Source organism: Macrosteles quadrilineatus, unplaced genomic scaffold, assembly GCF_028750875.1.
Source record: "Macrosteles quadrilineatus isolate MER2022 unplaced genomic scaffold, UCM_ALF_1.0 Scaffold_1__1_contigs__length_201487025, whole genome shotgun sequence".
NCBI classification, from domain to species: Eukaryota; Metazoa; Arthropoda; class Insecta; order Hemiptera; family Cicadellidae; genus Macrosteles; species Macrosteles quadrilineatus.
This window is the reverse complement of record NW_026542594.1, coordinates 39,502,251-39,517,420: the sequence shown is the minus strand read 5'-3', so window position 1 is coordinate 39,517,420 and position 15,170 is coordinate 39,502,251. Positions and strand designations below refer to the sequence as shown.

Genomic DNA, 15,170 nt, shown 5'->3' with positions numbered 1-15,170 from the left:
ACGAAAAAATACCTAGAACCTATTTAAAACCAAATAAATGTGTGTAAAATGTTGCCCCCGTCCCAAAAAATATTTCAAAACATAATAATAAACTACAAATCCAGTATCTACGAAGTAAAAGGCGAGGGACATGAAAACGTACGTTTTTAAATTTTCACTCATAAACGTGTAAACCTACATTCATTCGAACGAGTTCGCGAACCAGCATGATCGGACCATGGGAACCGGGGTTTATGAGGGGTTTTATGGGGTAAAAATAGGGTTTTCCCATTTTTGACCCTAAAAACACAAAATTTCACAATTTCTTTCCAAACAATTTTGTAGAGCTTAAAAAAAACAAATAATTTAGTATATTGAAGCATTATTGTGCGCCTAATGGTTACGGAGAAAATTCTAAAAAATTGTAAACTTAAAATTCCCATGTTATTCTTAAGGAGAATAAGTCAACTGTTGTAAATTGCTTGTTTATGATTATATTTTGATCGAATTTGTAAAATACTTTAATTTCTTACTAAAATATTAACATTTTACAACAAAAAACACCTTTTTACCCTCCCTATTATTGCAGCAAACCTAAGTACTCGTATAGCTTATTTAAATAGGGAATAAATGTGATATTTTTAAGGATGCATTTTAGTGTAAATCCATAGACTAACCAACACAAGTAGACTTCTCATCCCATTGTAAATTTTGAAGCACGTTTTTCGTGTCTAGTTTCGTGTACGTGACACAAAGGCGCTAGTGTCGACGAAACTTTGTTTCCATTTTTTTAGGGTTAATTTCTTGATTTGTGCTTTACTGTTTGGTTATATAACTAGGGGACAAGTTATTGTTTATGATTAGATCGTATTATTTGGTTAAACGAGGTTTTAAATGGCTGTAATAACGGGAAACAAATTGTAAACAAAACACGACCTCTACATAAACCATACAGAACTAACAATAAAATTGTCTTCAACTGTTCCATAAGTATGAGAAATCTACTATAATACATACTCCCTTAGGTTTTAGGAGTATGTTTTATCATAGATAAAACATACTCCCTTAGTAGATTTCTTATCCTTATGGAACAGCTGAAGACAATTTTATTGTTAGTTCATGTACGGTTTATGTAGGGGTCGTGTTTTGTTTACAATTTGTTTCCCGTTATTACAGCCATTTAAAACCTTGTTTAACCAAATAATACGATCTAATCATACATAATAACTTGTCCCCTAGTTATATAACCAAACAGTAAAGCACAAATCAAGAAATTAACCCTAAAATAATGGAAACAAAGTTTCATCGACACTAGCGCCTTTGTGTCGCGTACATGAACTATACACGAAAAACGTGCTTCAAAATTTACAATGGGATGAGAAGTCTACTTGTGTTGGTTAGTCTATGGTTTTATCTATGGTAAATCCAATCAGGCAAATGGAAATTCACTTAGTGTGCAGGTTTGCTGCGGCGGGGGTATTTATACAAAGTTACAGTACTACTATTTGAGACTCTATGAATCAAGAATGTTTTTTCCTCGTCATCCCCATCCCCTCGCTTGCGCCAGTCGCCAGTCACAAGTCAGTCCCGCCGTCCCGCCAAATCTTTTTAATGTGATGTGGTGAACTGGTGATGGATGGTTGGTGTCTGGTGTTTGCCAAGCCAAGTTGTTGTGTGTATGAGTGATGGTGATGGAATACCTTGTTGAAACGAACTTTAATTAACAATAAATTGTGTGACAGAGTGTATCTCTATCCTATAAGTAAAACAACAGAATAACGAGGGTTTATACGTTCAAACTGTATACAGAAAATTTGACATCCCGTTGTTAATAGAAAATGGATGGTGCAGGTTAGTCCACTTTGATAGGCCTAAGTTAGCAGTCCTTAGGTCTAAAGGTGAAGGCCCATCATTTGTTGTTGTGTTAATTGATAATGGATTAACCAATTATCAAATTCATTACAAATTAGGCTCTATATTTATGGTTGATGATTGTCCGAAATTATGCTTTATTTTTCTTTTAATATAGCCCTATAACCTAACTGATTTGATAACTTAGATGCTCCTAGGCCTATGATCAGCAAGTGAGACCAGGGCCTGATTAAGGCTCTAGTCGCCAGTAGGCTGACGTTTTTCGCGCCCCCCCCTCCTCCCTACCACTAGCCCTCCTCTCTGCTACCACTTTCAAAATTTCAAAGTATGAATACTAATTCTGAATTCACAAATTAAAAATTACCAAAGGCATTATACTAATATTCAGTTTATTTAAAAACAAAAGAATGCTGATCATAAATTAATGCATGGTTTGATTAGGAACTTTTAAAACTGCAAATCTTTTGACTTCGAGATAATATTTTAAATTTAAGAGCCAAACAATAGGCTATGACATAGTCATAGGCACTATTAATTCTGGTAGAGTATAGATACAGAAGGTAAAGACATTGTTTAAACTAAGTTCACAGTATGACCTTATAAAGCTTCGTTTGCACTAGGGCGGCACGGCACGGACGGGCAGCCGTCACACAATTTTTTAACATTGAACATATGGTGGAAAATGCCGGCAGTCCCAGCGACGCTGGCAACGGACAACCTGCAATTTTTCGCCTTATGTTCAATGTTAAACAAATGCCATGATGGCTGCCAATTGGTGTCGTGCTGCACTAGTGCGAACGAGGCTTAAAATAGTAACAAATCGGTTGTTCAAGGAATGTAAAACTTTTTGATTTAAAATAATGTATTTATTTTACAGTTTATTAAACATATGATTGTATTAAATCAACCTAAAATATCAAAAAACCAAACAATAATATACATACTTTCTAAATTAACTGTTAATCACCTAGTCCTAAAACAATTTTATTAGGGCCTTTAGATGGGGCCTTTATGCCCCCAGTCCCAACTTTAAGTCTTAGCTGTCTGGCGCCCCCCCTAAAACACTTGGCTGACTGGCGCCCTAGGCTCCAGCCTAATTAGCCTAATGGGTAATCAGGCCCTGAGTGAGACAAACTTTAAGGCGGCTGGCTCCACATGATCAGTATATCCGAAGGCCTGCCACAAGGCGCCCGACTTCTAGGCCAACTTACAAATAACTTAAGTCGGGGGTTCCACACACACACACACACACACACACTGGAATAGGCCTATATGAAGGCCAGCACTGAGGGACTCCAGTTTTTTTGTGCATCATGGCATGAACGGATAGGCTAATGATAATGCGCATGCTGTTGGGGTACAGTTTCTTAACTGGGCTAAGCTAATATCAATTGAAACTATCGATTCGATTAGTAAACCTTCATGCAATTTTTTCACCATCAGCAAGTTTGGTTGGTTGGGGGCATTCCAAAACAATTCAACCAACAAAAAATGATTATCTCACCCACCATCTCAGAATTTGATGAAACTTGGCTTGTTTGTTCTAACCATAAAGATAAGTCACCATACCAAATTTTAACTCAATACCTCTTACCGTTTCCGTTTTATAGCCTTTTAAAGTTTTTCGTTTCCGCTAGTGCTAACCATCAGATGTCGCGGAATAAAACTCGCTTACTTTTAGAAAATAATTTATAACTTTTCTGTTTACTGAAGAATCTTTATAAAAATTCATGTACCCTACTTATTCTTTAAGACATGAGGATTCCAGAAAAAAATACTAATACCTCTTAGTTTAATGTAATAAGGCTGAAAAAAAATTTCTTTTTTGTATCTATGAATTTTTAAAACGTGAAGACATAGCTTAGCGTAAAATGGATTATCTAGAAAAGGGTATTAGATAAACACAAAAACCTTTTTTTACTAATAATCCTTATTAAATTTGCTATCATATGCTGCAAAAATTCATGGGGTTTTAATACCTTCATAGTTTTTTATTAAGTTATAAATCAAATTATGAATTTATTTTTTTTCCGTTTGATTTACAGAACTATATGGGTTTCAAGGAATTAAAATGCCCTAGACTTAGGCCTACACTAATACAAAATGTTTTTAATTACTAAATTAATCTAGTCATATTTCAACCCCTTAACTGTTTCAAAAACTTAATTTCATATTACAGCAGTAATTTAAAATATATGAACGATAAGATAGATACTGCCTTTGAGCTGTCTGAGCAAGTAACAACAGGCTTTCCTAGTCAGCACACTTTGAAGCCTGAGCTTCCTGAGCAAGTAGCATCAGGCTTTCCTAGTCAGCACACTTTGAAGCCTGAGCTTCCTGAGCAAGTGGCAACAGGTTTTTTCAAGTCTTAACATGAAACTCTATTGTTGTACCACTGTTATTGTCAGGTCTTACTGTTATTGTCAGGTCTTTGCTCAGTCAGTATCTAGTGCTCCTTGATGAAACATAAAATATTATATTGCAAGTGTTTAATGAAATGAAATGAATGAAATGAAAAATGTCTTTATTTAAGAGTCGAAGTTAGGACTTGCAATTCCTCTCTACCACTTAGCCTCTAAAACAATAAAAAAACTATTCACTTATATAAATAAATTTAAATAATCTTAAGTCCGATATATTAAATAAGTAATCATGAAGAAATTCAATTTAGTAACCCTAAAAAATCCCATTCACACAACAACCCCCATTCTGCCAACAACCCGTCACACCAGCGCCAGAGACTCACCCACACCTGCTGTTCAATATAATAGATTTTATCTCTGCCCCAAACCTCGCACGGTTTTCTCTGGGTTTTATATGGTCAGGAAGAGAATTCCACATTCGAATTGCTGATACCAATAAAGATTGATTAAAAACTGTTGAATTGGTGTAGATAAAAGGTGAGAGCCTCTACGAGTGGCACGGGTGCTGATGTCAGAAATAAAATGGAAGTTATCTGATAAATACTTGGAAATTTTACTATTGATAATGGAGTGTAGAAGACGGAGGCGGAGGGTGTGAAATTCCCGAAGTTCTTTTAACTTCATCAATGAAAGCAGGTTAAAATAGGGAGTAACATGGTCATATCGCCTTAGGCTAAACATGAATCCGATTCAGGAATTCCGCGTTAGCTGAAGTATGCTAGAAACTTCATTAGTGATGTCATTGATCACCCCATCACAGTTGTTGAAATGAGTCACGATGAGAGTTTTTACTAACATGATTGGAGGGAAGAAGTTACCAATTGTGGCAGAAGAACACTTAAATCCATTAAGCTACGAGCTACGTGGCTTGTACATATGATGATCAATGGTACTTCGGAGTCATTACTGAAGTTAATAAAGAAGAATGTGATGTGACAGTACAGTTTTAATGCATCCTGCAGGGCCATCACCATAATTTCAATGGCCTAAGCGCGAGGACATTTGCCCTGTACCAATTCCGCACGTACTGGCAATTGTTGATCCACCAGACACTGCTCAGGAAGAACATACATATTCCCAGAAAAATGTACAGTATGAGATCAATTGAAGAGAAATGTTCAAAACTCCATTAAATTATTTGTACATAGGTACTGAATGTAATTAAGATACAAATAAATGAAATATATATGTAAGTACAAGACATTATCGTTCATAATTTTAATTATGGCGTTAGTAGGCCTACATATTAAATTTAAGTTCTTGAGACAGTTATGGGTTAAAATATGATGATATTAATTTAGTAATAATTAATCATTATCAAGTTATTTGTAATAGTGAAATTCTAGGGCATTTTAATTCCTTGAAATCCTTACAGTTCTGTAAATCATACAGAAAAAAAAATAAATTCATAATTTGATTTTTAACTTAATAAAAAGCAATGAAGGTATTAAAACCACATGATTTTTTTGCAGCATCAGATAGCTAATTTAATAAGGATTATTAGTTTTACAAAAAAAGGTTTTTGTGTTTATCTAATACCCTTTCCTAGATAATCCATTTTACGCTAAACTATGTCTTCGCGTTTAAAAAATTCATAGGTACGAAAAATAAATTTTTTTCAGCCTGAGAATGAGATAGTGATTTTTATCACAACCTTACGTGAAACAACCTCTTTCAAACTGAAATTTTCGGCCTATCTACTTTCTTGGCCTCATACAGCTGGTCACAGCCTTTTTATTAGCTATTACTTACAGCGTTGCATGGACATGGAGGCCATTGCCTGAATGTTATCCTCTTTTTTTGCTCGCATTTCCTTCATTTGCTACTCTATCGTTACTGGTCAGATCAAATAAAATCACTAGACACAGACGACGCACGTTTAAATGTTGTGGTTTTGTTTTGCTCAGGCCATGATAATTTTAGCAAACACACCTAATGCACTGTGTTCTATTACTACTAGGTGTGCGGTTTCAGGTCCGCCAATTGAGTGGAGTGAACAAAATAGTTAACAAATAGGCTGATCTTTTATTCTTAATAAACTTTAATTTTAAAAAAATGGACTACTACATAAAAACTTAAATGATCATAAATACTTCATCATACAAGTAGAGCTATCATCCACTTACTTTTTGTTTATGCCTGTAACTCTGCCTATAAAAAATCGCATTAGGTCAAAAGTATAGTGTGTTCAAAACAACAATAGTTCTCTCGACGCATGACTTCAATAATTTTTTGTTTTGACGTACTTTAAAAATTGTGCTACAATTTTAATAATTGGCAGCTTTTTGGTTAGTACTACTTGCTGATTTTTCGGTTGGAATTTAAAACAAGCTATCAACTTTATTAATACAAATTGATGATATTTAATTAGTTTAAAATCGTGATTTGTGACATAAAAAGTTGGCGTGCAACTAAGTTTTTTTTAATTTTTGGTCAGAGAGGTTTCGCCTGTGGCAAAGTTGTAGCCAATAGTGTTATGCGTAAAATTGCCTATATCAGCGCCCCCAAATGTGAAAATATCACTTTTATTTCAACTATGAATATATTGTAGTTTAAATGAACTAATATGGGAAATTACTATGTACATTTATTCAATGAGGGTGGGTAATTATCAAGGATAGAACTGATAACGGTATGGATAATAAACATTGACAATTACGTAATTAAATTTACTAGCGTGTTTACTTTTTATATTCCTGCTACATGTGGCCAGTTCTTTTTTTCAAATAAATGTTATTTGAACCAAACAGCTGTTTCAATACAAACTGTTATTGTTTTTACTTTTCTTTGTTTACACTTATTTATTTAGAAATTAATGCAGTTAAATTGATAAAGGATTGGTGTGACGATTATAATTCAGAGATTTCATTTAACTAATAATTTATAAATAAATATTCTCGTGACATTCCTGGTCTTGGATTGTGAGTCAACGTTTGGAGTAGCCACGATTCAAAACATACGTGTACTAAATGTATGGGTTCTTTCCAAACTTTTAAAACGAGTGGCAATAGTTATTAAAGTAACTAAACATATTTTATTACAAATTAAAAACAATTAAACAATTAAAAACATCAAGAACACCTTATAAGGTTTTGTGAAGACTATTTGTGCGATTATTTCTTATAGTCCAGTCAAGGAATGAGGTGTAGAGTGCGTGAGCAGGTAACTAAGCGATTCCTTCAGAAACTTGTTCAGGGGGCTTAGGGTGTTAACATACCAAAAGTCCTGACTCCTAGGTGGTGAGCCAGGGGGTGGAGGGGGGAAAAAGGGGGGGGGAAAAGGTACGCATTTTGGGTTTTTTGATTATATCTCGAAAACTATCAACTTTTTGTATACTATAGTAAATTATAAAATTGAAGAAGATTAAATTTTCTACAAGAAAAGTATATAATGTGTTTATTTTGGTTCAACAGATTACGAGTTATAACTTATTTAATTGATATCTTATTAAAATCTCCTTCCATTAGAAATATATGTAAATTATTATGCGAAATGGGGCGAATCCTATCCGCCCAAAGGAAATATAAATGATATTCTGGAAATCTTGACAAAATTTCCAGTAATTTGACACTTTAATCATTAAAATTGATCCAAAATTAAGGCGAGGGCGAGGTAACAAAATGTCGAGTTTTGGTGATTTTTTATTGGAAATATAAAAAAAACCTTAAATCATCCCATTTTTAAACGCTCACCCTCGCTTTAATTTTTGAAATAATTTCATGATTAAAGTGTCAAATTACTCGAAATTTTGTCAAGATTTCCAGAATATCAGTTATATTTCCTTTGGGTGGATAGGATTTGCCCCATTTCGCATACTAATTTACATGCATTTCTTATGGAAGGAGTATTTTAATAAGATATCAATTAAATAAGTTATAACTCGTAATCTGTTGAACCAAAATAAACACATTATATACTTTTCTTGTAGAAAATTTAATCTTCTTCAATTTTATAATTTACTATAGTATACAAAAAGTTGATAGTTTTCGAGATATAATCAAAAAACCCAAAATGCGTACCTTTTTCCCCCCTCCACCCCCTGGCTCACCACCTAGGAGTCAGGACTTTTGGTATGTTAACACCCTAAGCCCCCTGAACAAGTTTCTGAAGGAATCGCTTAGTTACCTGCTCACGCACTCTACACCTACTTTTGGATCATTCATTGACTGGACTATTAACCAGAACTGTGGATTCATCAAATTACATTAGCAAGTAAACATAGAAAAAATACCGATACAAAGGATAGCCTACCGTATGTATGTAATGTACAAATCTTGCGAAACTTCTTGTATGTGTTGATGGTTCTGAGACAAACTGATAAGTTAATTGAATATTTGTATTATATATATAATGTGCTGTTTTAACGTAGACAATAGACAATTTCTTTATTACAATTTCTTCAAGGAATGTTACAGCGTCAAATTTTACAGATACAAAATGAAATGGAAAAGCCTCTTCAGTGTTGTGTGTGGTCTTGCCATGCAAAGAACTCATTTAGGGTGTAGAAAGCTTTGTCTAGCAGCCATCTCCGTAGCTTCCTCTTCATCAGCAACGGGCCTCCAATTTTCAAGTGGTCTGGTAATTTGTTAAGCATCTTCACTCCTGCATATAGTGGTTTCTTTTCAAACATTGCTGTTCTGTGGCCAGGCAGCACGTAGTTTCCTGCATATCTGGTGTTGTATTCATGTATATCTCTTTGTTTAGGCGGGTCTTTGGTTACACAGTAAAAAACAGTTTCTAGGATGTAGATGGAAGTCACTGTCAGGATGTTCAGGTTTTTGAAGGCATCTCTACAGCTTTGTTCTTTACTTATGCCTGCTATTATTCTGATAGCCCTTTTTTGCATAACCAGGACCCGGTTAAGATTGTCCATAGTGGATCCACCCCAGACAGTAATACCATAGCGTATATGGCTTTCAAACAATGTATGGTATGCAGTCCTCGTTGCCTCAGGGGTACTAGTCTCTTTGATTCGTTTTATGGCAAAGCGAGCTGGCCCGAGTTTTTGGCAAAGACAAGCCACATGACGATCCCAGGATAAATTTTCATCAATTATGACACCTAGATGTTTGATTTCTTCAGCTGCTATCAGGTTGGGCATTTCAGATACTGTAGACTTTTTATTTCCAAAAGTAATTTGCTTGGTCTTACGACCAACGTTACAGCATAACCTGGCGTCCAATACATGTAGTTAGTATTGAGGACTAAGTCATTTTTCATACAGTAGTCCTGTGTCATATTGAAAGCTATATAGGTGTTTACTTCTAGTTGATCTATGTTTCTGTTTGCTGTAAGCAGCACAGTGTCGTCTGCATACATGACCATCTTGCTGTACTCCTCAAGGTGTTCCGGGAAATCATTAATAAACAGAACTGGCCCTAGGACAGAGCCCTGGGGAACTCCTCTGTTAGTCAGTAGCAATTCAGATCTGACAGTATCTGTAACCTCTTTTGTTGTGTGTTTTATTTCTACCATTTGGCTTCGCCCTTTTAGATAACTTGCAAACCATTTCAGAGCTGTTCGCTGGATTCCTAAATTTTGAAGTTTAGTTAGAATAAGATCATGTCCCAGGAAATCAAAAGCTTAAGTCAAGATACAGGCTGGTGATAGTGTTGCCATTTTCTATGTTCTCAATGATATATTCAACAAGGTCTTTTAGAGCAGTTGTGGTTGATTTTCCAGGAACAAACCCATGTTGGCTGTTTGTCAATGCTTGGTTTTGACTAAGATGCTCCTGGATTCTTACTTTTATAATCTTCTCTATGTGTTTGGAGACAGATGAGAGCAGTGGCGGATTTACCTACGGCGCCGCCCCTAGGCCCGTTCGGCCGGCCGCCCCTTTGTGTTCCGCGATTTAAGAAAGGTTTCAACGTAAAAGCAATATTAAACTTCCCGTTGTTGGCATGCTTATTAATGCATTTTCCAGGAAAAACATAGTCACTATATGAGTAGGGCCTACTTTATATTAAAGTTTTATTAGTAGGTTTTAAGAAAAACATATATTTTGTTGTTGAGACAAGAATAAATATGAATATGAATAGCCTAAATTAATTGCCGAACGCATTGCCGTTCTTGACTAAATTCAATTCAAATGTATTCAGCTTAAATTGGTTTTCTTTTGGTTTTTTTATAATTTCTATGAAATTATTAATACATATACTTGAATTTAGGTGTTCACGTAATATAACTGCTGATTATATTAAATTACAGTAGTAAAAGTACAACAGAGACCCCTAAAAATTATATTCCTAGTAGCTCGTATATTCTAGTTAGTTATATATATTATATACAGGGTCTTTTTAAAAGAATGCCGGGATTGGGTAATATTCAAGGCAACTAAACGTTTTATACGTAATATGGAAACTAAAATAACTAAGTTTTGTTTCACCTGTAGCAAGGGAAGAAATTTTGACCTTGACATGCGCAAAACAGGTGCGCGGTGGTAGGCCAATATTGTGACCCATACGCCAGTCAGTCGCTAGTATGACATTTACGGCACAACAGAAGACACAAATTGTAATCTGAGGCTTTTAAATTTACCACTTAACACGTCTGTTTCACAATTATCATTACTTTTAATTTCAATAGCAACGTTCGAACCATTCAACCATTATCTTTGTATTTGTCGGTATCAGAGATTTCAACTGTGACAGTTTGAACTTTAACACTATCATTGTCTGTCGTATTAGTTATCACACTCGTACTTGGGTTAACAGTAGGGGTGTGCGAATAGTGATTTTCAACCTCGAGCCGAGCCGAGCCGAGCTTTTTAAAATATTTTCGAGCTCGAGCTTTTTCGAGCCGAGCTTTTCCTAGCGTCACCTTATAATAATAATAATAATAATAAGTCTTTATTGCCGTTTGGTAATATAAACATTACAATAGACAAGGTCAACATGTTTTGTTACATAATGTTAAATAAAATATTAAATATTCTACAGAAAATGTTAAAATAAAGTTAAAAGAATCTTAAAAGGATAAAGCATCAGTAATAATAAAAACTTTAAAATTAACAGGGAAAAGACCATAACAAGAACAAAGAATCATCAAGACTGCTTGGCCTCACATTTAAGCGTTAAAAAATCTTCATTCTGCAAAAACTCATCAACTGAATAAAAAGCACGACTTGTAAGCCAATCTGATAATTTTGACCTAAACAAATTAATACTTTCCTGATTTCTAAAATGTATTGGAAGTTTATTAAATAGTTTTATTTGCAAATATTTATAACTTTTGATTAATTTTGATAGCCTGGCCTGAGGAATATATAAATCTTTTGATTGTCTGGTGATATACCCATGGATTGAGTTGCAAGGAACAAATTTATTCAGATTCTCTTTAACGGAAACTAAATTGTAAAAAAATGAAAATATTAGAGAGTGTCATGATTTTATTTTCAGCAAAAAATGTTTTGCAACTAACCCTATCTGGAATTTCAAACATAATTCTGAATTCTGAACATTATAAAAAAAATAAATTATTAAACATTTTTCTTCAAAAAGTGCATAATAATAATAATGTTCAGTCAATTTTTAAATAAACACAATATTATTTTAATATGTCTAAAACATTGAGAATTGTCAAGACATCAAATAGTAGATAATCACGATAAGAACTGAACTGAACTAAATTAAGATGCAAGAAATAAAAGGATATGATTGAAGGCCTGACGAGATATGCAGTGCAGACTGAGCCAATCAGATTGTCTTTCATAACAGAACAGCGCTATCTTGAATGACAACAAAACAACTAGCAAGTCGATTAAATATGTATATTGTAACTACTATGAATATTTTATTCCATTTTGTATAAATAAATAAATATAAAAACACGTGATTATTCTTGTTGTTTTCCATGCACAAAATATTTTTGTTTTATGAATCGTATTAATCAAAAAAGAAAATGATTGGTTTGGATCCAAAAAGGTGAAGAGACAAAGTAAAAAGTAAAATTATATATTAAAAAATATATAATTGACATATAGAGGAAATAGACCAAAACACTAAAATTAATAGAATAACACACAAAGTAAACAAGAAATGAAATAATGAACACGATGATTTAACACTGTCACTAAATTCTGTTATCTAGAAGGGTCAGTGAACTAATCAATAAATAGCCAAAACCAGTTTCCTCCCCCATTTCTCTCTCAGTCTCACCACCACCCCTCCCCCCCTGAGCCGGGAGGCCCAGCACTTTGTCCTTGAAACACCCTAGCCTCTGAAACAATAAACCCTTACACCCGCGTTGCTGTTTTGACAACATGGTTATGAATGCATTCACTATTTTTCATTTTCCAGGATTAACTATCAATTATTATTATTTGCAAGTTACAAATAGGAAACTACATCACATTATGGTATTCAATGACCCATGTATTATCAAAAATTAATAATCCATTACTTATTTTGATAATAAAAAGCATTCATTACAGCACGCACCACTTATTGATATTTAAATAATCATCAAAGTAACTGTTACTTTATACAAAATAAAATAGGTACAAAATTGTGTGGCCAGTCAAACTTTATAAACAAACATTTTATTCTATAAAATACAGATGGTAAATAGGGGTTGGTTTAAAGGAAATAAAATACAAAACAGATAATTAATTATTTTGATAAACATTAGAAAGGTTATGGGATTGGTTGAACTAAAATAACCGCAGGGAAACTTATAAGTAGAAAAGTCGTCAACCACAATCTGTTTAATCAGTACATTGTTAGAGAGAGTGGAGAGAGAAAGAGAGATAGCAGATAGGGGCGTTTGATAAGGAATCTGAAAAAGTAAACAAACAAGGAACAACGACACGACACGACGATTGATACTAAACTTGTTTACAGCCTTATTGTGTCGCCCACTATATTTGCACACGTGACCACTTTTTGTTTCTTCCTTATCTTTCATCCGTCCCAAAATAGAATTCCTGAAATTGTTTGTTGGTATAATCTCCCCTCCCACACAAGGCGCAGTGCTCAGTGCGCACTGTAGGTTGTCACGGCAACCGTGTGTCGTCATAGCAACGAGCCAATCACGCACTCGCACTGCGTTGTATATTACGATACGAATAGCTGTGTTAGAAAGACAACGCGATAGGTGGTAGTTTGTCTCTTTACTATCTCCTCAAAATTACGATCGATAATCATTGCGTCTTGACTGAGCTGAGGGTCGTGCTTATCAAACCTCGAATGCTTGAACAACGTAGAATTGTGATAACATTGTTTCCAATTACGACCCAAATTAAGTGTTTTTTTTTTATTTTTAGTTTTGACTTAGTATTAAAAGCTCGGCTCGAACTTCGAGCTTTTTCAAAATGCCTCGAGCCGAGCCGAATAATGAAAAGCTCGACCAAAAAGCTCGAAGGTTCGAGTACTCGCACACCCCTAGTTAACAGAGAACTTGTCATGTTTGCTTTCATTTTCTTGTTGACTATTTTCATTTACTTGTTCTTTTTTACAAAAATAACTGTCCACTTTTTTCACTGATTTTAAAAGGGAAGTCTCTCTCTCACGCTTTTCCTTTGACTGTTTGCGGAATGCTGCTCCGCTTAACTTTTTTTTGTTTTTCACTCATTATTGTTATTTTCTTCATGCATATTTATAATATTAAAATCACTAAAAAAGTAAAAAAAAAAAAAACCAAAAGTGGTTACACATAAAATTAGTTTTTACTTTTAAATTGAATAAATACCGGTAGGGCCTTCTATTAATAAATTTTACATTTTAGATTAAACTATATTACATTAATTCGATTGAATTATTTAGATTATATATTGTTCTGCCAAAACAAAAATAATTTTAACTGACCTTTTCACGATTTTAACTGATTAGATTCCACGAATCCATTCAGTTATTTGTTATGGGCCAACTATTATACTTTATGCATTTAAATTAACTAGAGGACCCAATCTGCTCTGCAGAGTTAAAAATAAATAGCAGTTCAGTTACCCATGGGCTTCACCCGCTTGACTTGTGCTCGCTACTGCTACTCGCAGTCTATATTATGTCTGCATCTGCACGTCGGGACATGAACGTGAGCACAGAAAACATACTACTAAAACCAGTATGTTTTCTGTGACGTGAGTCATCTTCACCGATCGATAATCACCTGGCACCCTCCGCCACGCACGCCACCCGTAGTCGCTCCGCCCGTCACGTTACCCGCTGCCTGCCGCCCTTCAACGGGCGCCCCACAACGGCTGGCGCCCCTAGGCACGTGCCTAGTGTGCCTTATGGTAAATCCGCCACTGGATGAGAGCAGCGAGATAGGTCTGTAGTTAGAGATGTTTTGTAGGTCCCCTTGTTTGTGTTTACTTTAGGAAAAACCAAGGCTGTTTTCAAGTTGGTTGGAAAAGTCCCCTCTGCCATCTACATGTTTACAATCTTCATTAGCGGCATTATTAATTCATCTGCACATGTTTTAGTGATTTTTGAAGATGTTTCATCAATGCCTGATGATGTAGAGTTCTTTAATGATTGAATGGTCCTGCCTATCTCGTCAGGTGTTGTTGGACGGAAGGAAGAGAGAGTGTTTAATGTGGTTGCTGGAGGATTTTGAGCTATTGGTGGTGTTTTTGAACGACATGCTTTTAGGCGAGGTGTTATTATTTATGTAGATTTTTGTGAGCTTCACTCACCTTTATTTTTGTTTGGGATGTCCGGGACTCGTCAAAACACATAAACACACATATATACAACACAAAATCGTCCACGGCATCAAGGTCCGACGTTTCGCGGAACTCAAGACAACGTTCCGCTTCCTCAGGGTATTAAAAAACTATTTTTAGCCCGCACGCGGGTCGAACGCCTAACCACGACTGCCGGATCAGCTGAGCTTGGAGGAGGACGGGCGGGGGCGGGGGTAGGTGCATTGTCCATTGTTGATAAGCCATTCACG

At 35.0% G+C, this 15,170-nt stretch overlaps 1 protein-coding gene across 1 annotated transcript in view; it reads left to right on the top strand.

The window, feature by feature from the left end:
• The first annotated feature begins 1,564 nt into the window (after positions 1 to 1,564).
• The window catches only part of LOC128982788 (DNA polymerase alpha catalytic subunit), a 255,111-nt gene continuing 241,505 nt past the window's right edge, over positions 1,565 to 15,170 (top strand). The window contains exon 1 of the mRNA XM_054401789.1: positions 1,565 to 1,830. Within this exon, the coding sequence (XP_054257764.1) occupies positions 1,818 to 1,830 (13 nt within the window). The 5' untranslated portion in view covers positions 1,565 to 1,817. The remainder of the gene's footprint in view (positions 1,831 to 15,170) is intronic.